Genomic DNA, 10,494 nt, shown 5'->3' on the forward strand with positions numbered 1-10,494 from the left:
GTGAAACTCATATTTTATATAGATTCATGTCACACAGACTGATATATTTCAAGTGATTATTTCTTTTAAATTTGATGATTATAACTGACAGCTTATGAAAATCCAAAATTCAGTATCTCAGAAAATTAGAATATTACTGTAGACCGATAGAAAAAAGGATTTTCAACACAGAAATGTTGGACTACTAAAAAGTATGAACATGTACAGCACTCAATACTTGGTTGGGGCTCCTTTTGCATGAATTGCTGCAGCAATGCGGCGTGGCATGAAGGCAATCAGTCTGTGGCAGTGCTGAGGTGTTATGGAAGACCAGATTGCTCTGATAGTGGCCTTCAGCTCTTCTGTGTGTTTGGGTCTGTTGTCTCGCATCTTCCTTTTCACAATACCCTATAGAATCTCTATGGGTTTTAGGTCAGGCGAGTTTTTCTGGCCAATCAAGCACAGGGATACCATGGTCCTTAAACCAGGTACTGGTACCTTTTGAAGTGTGTGCAGGTGCCAAGTCCTGATGGAAAATGAAATCTGCATCCCCATAAAGATGGTCAGCAGAGAGAAGCACAAAGTGCTCTAGAACTTTCTGGTAGATGGCTGCGCTGACCTTGGACCACACAGTGGACTAACACCAGCAGATGACATGGCACCCCAAACCATCACTGACTGTGGACACTTTACACTGGACCTCAAGCAACTTGGATTCTGTTCCTCACCTCTCTTCCTCCAGACTCCGGGACCTTGATTTCCAAATTAAATGCAAAATGTACTTTCATCTGAAAAGAGAACTTTGGACCACTGAGCAACAGTGCAGTCCTTTTTGTCCTTAGCCCAGGTGAGACGCCTCTGACGTTGTCTCTGGTTCAAGAGTGGCTTGACACAGGAATGCGACAAATTAAGTCCATGTTCTGGATACGTCTGTGCGTGTAGGCTCTTGAAGCACTGACTCCAGCTGCAGTCCACTCCTTGTGAATCTCCCTTGAATGGGCTTTGTTTCACAATCCTCTCAAAGATGTCGTTATCCCTGTTGCTTGTGCACCTTTTTCTACCAAATTGTTTCCTTCCATTCAACTTCCCATTAATGTGCTTGGATACAGCACTCTGTGAACAGTATGCTTCTTTAGCAATGACCTTTTGTGTCTTACCCTTCTTGTGCAGGGTGTCAATGATCGTCTTCTGGACAACTGTCAAGTCAGCAGTCTTCCCCATGATTGTGTAGCCTACTGAACTAGACTGAGAGACCATTTAAAGGCTCAGGAAGCCTTTTCCCATTGTTTTGAGTTAATTAGCTGATTAGAGTGTGACACCAATGGTCATCAATATGGAACTTTTTCACAATATTCTAATTTTCTGAGATACTGAATTTTGGGTTTTCATTAGCTGGCAGTTATAATAATGAAAATTAAAAGAAATAAACACTTTAAATAGATCAGTCTGTGTGTAAACAATCTATATAATATATGAGTTTCACTTTTTGAATAGAATTACTGAAATAAATCAACTTTTCGATGATATTCTAATTTTTTGAGATGCACCTGTATTAGGTGACACAGGACACACAAACTCGCAGGCGGAGGTCACCATGAATTTGACTTCTGCATTTTCCATCCCAGACCATCCTTCCTCCAGGACCCCAGGAGCAGTGGGCAGCTTTTAAGCACCCGGGGACCAAGTGAAGTGAACTGTCCATCTTGGTCATGCAGGGATTGATAGGAGAGTGTGCTGTTGGGGCCCTTGTGGACACTGGGAGAACATGCAAACTCCACACAGAAAGGTCTGGAGATATGTATCATACCTGAGCACTGAAGGTATATGCTACGAACCAACAGTGCCCCATGCAGGAATCGAACCCATGACCTTCTTGTTGTGAGGCGGCAATGCAAGCACCTGAGCCACCATGCCATACAATGGTTCTGCAATTTTATTTATTACCAATGGAAAACGACAACCATCATGTGATATCAATGTGATATCATTCAACACATACCAAACTCTGGTTGTGGTAAAGAAAGCATTATTAGTTTTATATAAAATGGTAATTTATTAGTAATTGAGCTTTTACATGCATCTTCAAGGACTGTCAGGCAAATCATCTACATTTAGTTATTAAATATTGAAATGTATTATATGGCAACGACAGTACGAACATTCTGATTGGCTAATGCCTAGTCATGCCACCAGCGTATTGCCCTATTCACCGTTTAATACGGATCCATATTGCTGTAGATTTAGAGGTGATTGTGCATTTTAAGTAAGACTTAAGTTAGACTTACTAAAGTGGACTAGATTTTAGAGGTGATTGTTCCTTTTAAGTTAAACTTACTAAAGTGGACTACATTTTAGAGGTAATTGTGCCATTCACTCAACAGTGTCATGTTGAATTAACTTAGCTGGCTTCTTTTGCTTTAACAAGTTTTCATTTTAAGTTAGACTTACTAAAGTGGAATAGAGTTCAAAACCAAACACAGACATGTTAATTAAATTGAATATAAGTAAATTTATGCGATTCAGCAACTCACGAAGTTCACTTTTTTGATTGTACACATATGGACTGCCAAACTCTGTTTCTCTTGTCTAGAGTATCTTTGCTATGGGACGCTGCTGTAGTCTCTCCACCCAATTAACCTGTAGAAACCCTAGGCCCACTGCACCCACCGCCACCTTACTGCCGTACACTTACTCTATACCCCATACCCCATACCCTATGCTAGCATTTATATGCAATATATTTTATTGCCACCACCGACATGTTTTTCTGTTTGAACTGTCCTTACCCCTGTAACAGTAACCATATGAGCACAGTGTATACCCACTAAGCTGGTTTTGTATTCATCATGTATAAACCACCTGATGTCTGTATACTATATGTCATGTACATCTACCAAATGCATGCTGCAACACTTGTTGTCTCCCTTCCCCTTCTGCCACACAACCCCCCCCACCCCCCCCCCCCCCCCCCCATTCCCCCCTTCCTATCTCCACCCTGCTGACCTCAAGCAGATGGGTTCTCCCTTATGGTTCTGCTTAAGGTTCCTTCCTGACTAACAGGAAGTTTTTTCCTTGCCCCTGCTGGCATTGTGCTTGCACTAAGGGGGTCCAGCCTCTGGGCTCTGTAAAGCGCCTTGAGACAATTGTGTTGTTATGGCGCTATATAAATACAGTTATTATATGTTCTTGTAAGGTGTGACATAATTGCGTGGGAACATTCCTGTCTGGCCATGGTACGCTCCTTTCAACCAGTTGGAATTGGAGTCGTCCAACACTTTGATAAAAGCGTTGCGGCGGAAGCTTAGATCGCCGTCCTCCTGTGTGTCAAAGTCAAACAGCGCCTGTACATATGTGGAATGTTGCTGAAAGAAGAAAGAGGCAGAAGAGAGGACACCGTGAGGATACAAAGAGGACTATGAACATCTTATCTATGATAGACACAGCCAAATACTACACGTTTGCTTATTGTTACCAGAAATTGTCCAACTGCAGACATTGCACTATTAAATTCCTTGTAATACTAAACCCGCACAATGCAAAAGGCAAAAGCTCCAAACAGCTCCCCTAAACCCTGCAAAAATATGCATGTCACAAACCTGCTCGATTTCTTTGAGGTAGATAGTCTGACTCCTTGATACGGAGGCGGTACGGTGGTATTCCACTAGCTGGTTAAGTGTGTTGAATTTGACCACCCACAGGAAATACTTCCCTGCACCATCCCGTAAGACTTTGAAGTGCTGCACGTCATTGCCAAACCTAAGAGAATCCATAACACAGAGAGAGAGAGAGAGAGAGAGAGAGAGAGAGAGAGAGAGAGAGAGAGGGAGAGAGACCGAGAGAGAGAGAGAGATAGAGAGAAAGAGACAGAGCGACAGAGAGAGAAAGAGAGAGACACACACACAAAAACAGGGAGGGAAAGCATCCAGTATTTAGAAGTGTCACTGCTCCATCCAGTCCCCAGGGCTAAATTGAGGCCAAATCCCTAGTTGTCCTGATAAGCTGGAAGGACCCGCACCACAGCTGATGTGGAATAGTCCACTGTTTACAGCTACATGTACATGTAGAATATTAGCATGCAGTGTATGTTGTGCTGCTATTCAGTTAACAAGTTCTTACTATAGCACTCTTAGCTAGTGCTGCTAGAAGTACCTACAATTCACCACTAGGGTACAATGTTGTCAGGCACCATTTTTTGGCTTATTTAAAACTGAAAGTATAATTTAAAGTGGAACTGATTATAGCAGAAATAATATCCTGAGGTGATCATTCATAGGGATGTTAAATAAGGAATAAAGATAAGACACAGCTGCACCCCTGACAAAGACTTGTTTGTGTATGAGTGTGATTGTGTGGTATGTGTGTGATTTGTAATGGCCTTACTTTACGGAAAGGGAAAAGTCGCCGGCTGTACTTTCGCTATCTGTGATGAGGAAGGCCCCGTCTTTGTGCTGTTCTTTAAGCATCTCCTCGGCCATTGCACGCTTTATCTTTCCATAAAACCACCTGACACCAAAGAGAAGCCATTAATCACCGCGACAACATCAAAAGCCCCCACAGAGGTTACAAAACAGGACACTGTGTGTACAAGCATGAGTTGAGAAGGAACACACATTGGGTTGATTTATACAGAGGATAACAAACCCCAGGCCAACTTGGTCCATCTGTCACGCAAAAACCCAGTAGTAAAAGTATACTTTTTTTCAGGCACACATCTGAGATTAAACATTTTCCATTTCAGTGACATTAGAAAGGGGCTATTTTCTAAAGCAGCCTGGGTCTATTTCGACATGTGCTGCAGTTCAGGCGCAGGGGAAGGGTGAGTGGGTCTGCCGGGGACACGGGGGCGCCTCAGTCAGCAGAAAGGTGCTCTGTACTCCGATCCACCTGCCACATGATGAGGGCCTGAAACCCAAATGGGGAGCTGAGGGAGCCAAACCCCCCCAAAAAAATGTAATATCGCTGTACTTGACAGGACCAAAACTTACGGATGTGGCTTCATTACAATAAGATTCTTGGGGATGAAGCCTTCTCTTCCGTTAACCTCAGCCTTGTACCGGTTTTGGTCACATTCTTTATCTAAAACCTACAAATGCAGAATAGACATCAAGTCAGCCATAATGAAAATGGTCATCAGCAGTATTTGAGGATAACCATCAGAATCACAGGTAAACATGCAATAAACAGTAGGGAGTAGCATAATGACATGTTTACAGACCAAAACTCAGTGAGTGCCACAACAAACGTTATCAGGAGGCACGAAAATCGTAAAAAAAGGACATATGGTTTAGAGCAGACCAAAGCAGTTTCTGGGAATGTAGGCAAGAAGGATAGAATTACTAGAGTTGTTGTTTATCACCAAAGTGAAGCAAACTCCACGACATTTGAAGCATGGACTTTTGTGCAAGAATAACACAGAGTTCTTTTGCTTCTGACCTGAAAACTAAAAGTAGCCAGACAGAGTTCTAGTTTTGAGAGCAGCTGTGTAGATCTGCTAATGAAGAGTGATCTCAAGGCTTATTCAGTATTAGGAGGGCAGAGGTGTAGATATCTCCTCTTTATGTCTGTGTACCTCTTCTCCTGACAGACTGTCTCTGTACAGCTGAGAGCTCAACTCACTGGGTTCCTGTAAACTATCTCATGCAGTGACAGACTGAAATGATTAGGGGAGATGAATCTGTAACTCATACTACACTGGAAGATTTGCCCCTTTTATTTGGTATCACTATAACGCAGCTACATGTTAAGAAATGACTGGTTTGGAAAAAGGATGAGATGTGGATTTGGAGACGATCCTAACAGAATGTGATGCTCCTGAAAAGAGGGGAAAGAGTCACTGATGCTGCACATTAAGGAAGACTGCCAGCAGTTGAACCACTAACCCAGAAATAAAGATGACAAACACTAGGACAGATATTCAGAGCAGTTGGTGTTCCCAGCCGAGTGCAGCACATTCCTTGGTTAATACATTCTGTAACCTCTTCTGTAACATCTTCTGTTCATGACTGCACACTACAAAGGGAAACGTTTCTAAGACACAAAATATACAAGCATAACCAGCAGGATTACCTTCAGTATTACTCCGCACTTGAAACTTAGTTCATCGTCTTCAGTGGCGTTAAAATCTTGCTTTGCTACGGCTTCCATTGTGCAGTGCTGCTGATAACCTGTTGTTGTGTCCGGGAGGGTAGACAAACCAGTTGCTGTTCTCCGTATTCCTCCTCGACTTTTTTCTTCTGGGTGGACGAACTGGGACAGACAGACTGGCAATAGCTACATTTAAAGACACCCACATGTAGGGGAGGAAGGAATTAACAAGCTGACATGTCACACAGCCAACAACAGCTCACCTATATCCGAAAACAGCCAATCAATCATCAAGCTCTCATCAACAAGAGTGGCTGGGTATTGTTGTCAAGCCAGAAGAACCAGGATAAATTGTTGAGCCAAACCTCATCAGCAGGTAAGACCACATGTTACCACATGCTATTATGTTGACCATTAACCATTTGACATCTCATGAAAGTCCGAAGATTTCTGAATACATAAAGTAAGGGTCATGATTGCTGGCAAGTTCCTAATATTTAATATATGAATTTAGAACCTCAAACATGTTTGTGTTATATCCAAATATATTGTACAAGAAAATTCTGGAAAAATCTGGCAAAGAGAAAATGAATCAGATCAGATTCATTTCAGTAGCCAAACAATGCACTGTACCGACAATCTAACATTTATTTATTTGATTTATCACTCAAGAATTGAACATGACTTTCAGGATATGATAAAAGTGTTGCTATGAGTCAGGATACTTTTCAATATATGCGATAATGAATATACTGTAATTGCAGATTTCTGGGGTACATATGAATTTATATGAGTAATGTATGGTTGACAGGAGAAGCAGGTGGCATTGCACAGCGTTGTGTTTAAGCAAGGTTTCAACACACCATTCCCAAATATGAAATAAAAGAAGAAAGTCACAAATGGTGGAAGCAGGCAGATTATTCCACAGGAGGGGCTTTGCACTGTTTTACAGTTTTGAAACAAGAGGATCTGCGCCTTGTGAACAAAAAGTTCTGAGGGAACAGTAGAGATCTATAAAGATAGGCTGGGGCACGGCCGTTTATGGTCTTGAATGTACTATGGAGAGCAATTTTATTACCCTAGATTTGACCAGGAGCCAGCGTAGAATAGCCAGTACAGAGATATGTCAATACTAACTAGTTCTAGTATGTGTACAAACACCCTTACAGTGTCGGATATAAACAAAGAAAAAAGGGCAAAAATGCCCAAGTCATCTCAGAATGCCCCTAAAAGGCATAACTGAAGTGCACAAGTATATACCGTTTTTGGTACCACTTTACAATAAGGGGCCCTTTATAAAGGTTTATAAATGGTTTATAAATGAGGTAGTGAACCATTATAAACGAGTTATAACTAGTGTTTTCATTAATCTATGCGGGCGCACTATTTGGCAAGATCACCATCTTTCTATACCAACCGATTGTCCATCCCTTAACTGGCTATCCTTAGTAAACCATTATAAATGAGTTATAACTCATGTTTTCATTAATCTATGCGGGCTCGCGATTTGGCTTTCTATAGGCTGCCAACCCATTGTCCATCCCTTAACTGGCTATCCTTAGTGAACCATTATAAATGAGTTATAACTCATGTTTTCATTAATCTATGCGGGCTCACTATTTGGGCTTATAAATGGTTCATAATTAGGTTATAAATGAGGCTGTAAACCCTTTATAAATCCTTAGTAATCGCGAGCCCGCATAGATTAATGAAAACATGATTTATAACTCGTTTATAATATTTTACTAAGGATTTATAAAGGGTTTACAATCTCGTTTATAACCTAATTACAAACCATTTATAAACCCAAATAGTGAGCCCGCATAGATTAATGAAAACATGAGTTATAACTCATTTATAATGGTTCACTAAGGATAGCCAGTTAAGGGATGGACAATGGGTTGGCAGCCTATAGAGATCCAAATCGCGAGCCCACATAGATTAATGAAAACATGAGTTATAACTCGTTTATAATAATTTACTAAGGATTTATAAAGGGTTTACAACCTCATTTATAACCTAATTACGAACCATTTATAAACCCAAATAGTGAGCCCGCATAGATTAATGAAAACACTAGTTATAACTCGTTTATAAGGGTTTACTACCTCATTTATAAACCATTTATAAACCTTTATAAAGGGACCCTTATTGTAAAGTGGTACCCAGTTTTGACCAATTTAGTATTGCACTAATCATTCACTGCACTCACCATTTTATTTTCATTCATTTCGTTCCCATTTCCATCTAACATTCACACAAACAGCACTGTTATTCCACTACATATGTACATATGTACCTGTAACTGCGTACTACTATCTAATGACACCTTTAACTGTTGGAGTATCAAGGGCAGATGTAGGCCAAGCAATTCAAATTATCAATTAGATCGGCTCGGTTAGGCGGGCAATCCAATGTCCTTCAACATATTCTTTGTAAAAATTTTGATGGAAAAGATGGATGAATCACACATTTGCTAGCCTTAATTTGGTGACACTAAGGGCTCATTTACTAACAGAATTGCACTCACTTCAGGTGTAATTTATGCGCAAAATGTGGGTAAAGACATGGAACAGTATGTACAAAGGCGGTGCATTAGAGTGAAAACGCAGATTACCGGCTGCTTGAAGGGTATTTGGGAAAGTGGGGGTTCATCCTATAGGTAGCCGAGGTCTATGTGACAAAATACTGCCTTATTCTACAGTATTAGGCTGCAAGCTATCACACAATAAATCAGCCTCTGAAAGGGCTGGTCACCCCTTTCACCTCAATACGGATCAGACACCTGGAGCTGCACTTCATCCCATGGAACAAGAGTGGCTGGGTATTGTTGTCGAGCCAGAAGAACCTGGACAAATTGTTGAGCCAAACCTCATCAGCAGGTAAGACCACATGTTAGGTTTATTGTGTTGACCTTTAACCATTTGACATCCCAAAACATGAAAGTCCGAAGATTACTCAATACATAAGGGCATGTCCGTATTAAGACTTCATGGTCCCCCTGGGCAACAGTGACTCTCTGATGCCCACCTACCCCCACCCCGCAGAACACAAACCATTCCTATTCACAAGGGTGTATTGGTCCTTGAGTATAGAAATACTTTCTTACTGTACTCAAGTATTATTTCTGAGTATCTGTACTTTACTTGATAGCTTTTTTACACATACTTTTTGCTTAATACTGCTCCACTACATTTTCAAGACATTGATGTAACCTATGTTAGGAATAATGCACTGGGAGCAAGTCAGTTATGAGAAAATAACCATAGGGATGCTACCGTCTACCCCCCTGAAGTGCAGTTATTTTCAATAACTCACTTGGTCCCAGTGCATTATCCCACTTATATCACAGCTAACTTGCCAAGGTAATTAATGCATATGCTGTAAATTATGTTTAATGTGAACTTATGTTATTAGAATCATTACTTTTTATAGTATAGAACTATTGTTTTATCTTTTGTTGACCTTAATGAAATATCATTACTAATCTCAACAGGTATATTATTCGTCTAAATCATAAGAAAGTTTATACTTTTACTTTTGGTACTTAAGTAGAATATTCAGCCTTAAATCTGCTTCACAGAAAAGGAGAACATGAGCACATGTACATAACAAATCAAGCTTTATTTAATCGAACTCACCCAAAAACAAGTCAGAAGCCTGCACTCAAAAAAATAAGTTGTTCAAATGACTTAACATTGTTATGTCAATGTTTTCCACCTAACTGAGTTTTGTTCAAACTAATGTAATACTATAATTACAGAGGAAATAATTAACTTATGTGAAACCAACAAGACTGTATTAAGTAATTTCAATATTTTGGTCAAGTTAGCCATAATTGATCAGGCAATGTTCATCCGACTAAACAGAACTTCATTAGACTGACCTAACTCACGTATGTAATTCTAACTCAACTGGATTCTGAACAGCTCCTTGTAATTCCAACTTAACTGACTTGAATAAGCAGTAGGCCTACCTAATTGGTTTTCATTGTTATAAAGCCTAGTTATGTCAACAAACAAGGCCGCACACGTGCATATATTAGGTAGCCACTAGTGATGCGCGGGTCGACCGTGACCTGCGGATATCGGCGGGTCGGGCGGGTTTGGGTTCCATATTTGTAAAATATTGCATTTGCGGGCGGGTTGGATCTGACAAGTCAGTTAATGATAACCAGGCGGCAGTGTTCCGCCTAGTTATTAGACATTCCATAATTTCTATGAAGAATGATGAAGATCATAGTAAGATATAATGAGAAACACAGGGTACTACCTAATGCAGATGCAACACACCACAAGGGTGATCTCACTTCAGGGACAAAGGCCTGTTTGACTTTTTTAGGAAGTCTATCATGCCTTGATGTTTTTGTCTATTTCCCCTAGCTATAAGTATTGATGCACAAGTGGCTTATATGATTATGTTATAGAGTAC

At 40.5% G+C, this 10,494-nt stretch overlaps 1 protein-coding gene across 1 annotated transcript; it reads right to left on the bottom strand.

Moving 5' to 3' along the window:
* Window positions 1-3,155: 3,155 nt before the first annotated feature.
* Window positions 3,156-6,123, bottom strand: LOC308369656 (growth factor receptor-bound protein 2-like; the record flags this gene model as incomplete). Its single annotated transcript, XM_080844160.1, has 5 exons — window positions 3,156-3,341; window positions 3,561-3,735; window positions 4,360-4,482; window positions 4,965-5,062; window positions 6,046-6,123. 5 exons carry the CDS (start codon window positions 6,121-6,123, stop codon window positions 3,156-3,158), a joined length of 660 nt encoding a protein of 219 aa, XP_080700286.1.
* Between the last annotated feature and the right edge of the window lie 4,371 nt (window positions 6,124-10,494).

The sequence above is a fragment of the Sprattus sprattus genome (assembly GCF_963457725.1).
Source record: "Sprattus sprattus genome assembly, chromosome: 1".
Taxonomy (NCBI): domain Eukaryota; kingdom Metazoa; phylum Chordata; class Actinopteri; order Clupeiformes; family Clupeidae; genus Sprattus; species Sprattus sprattus.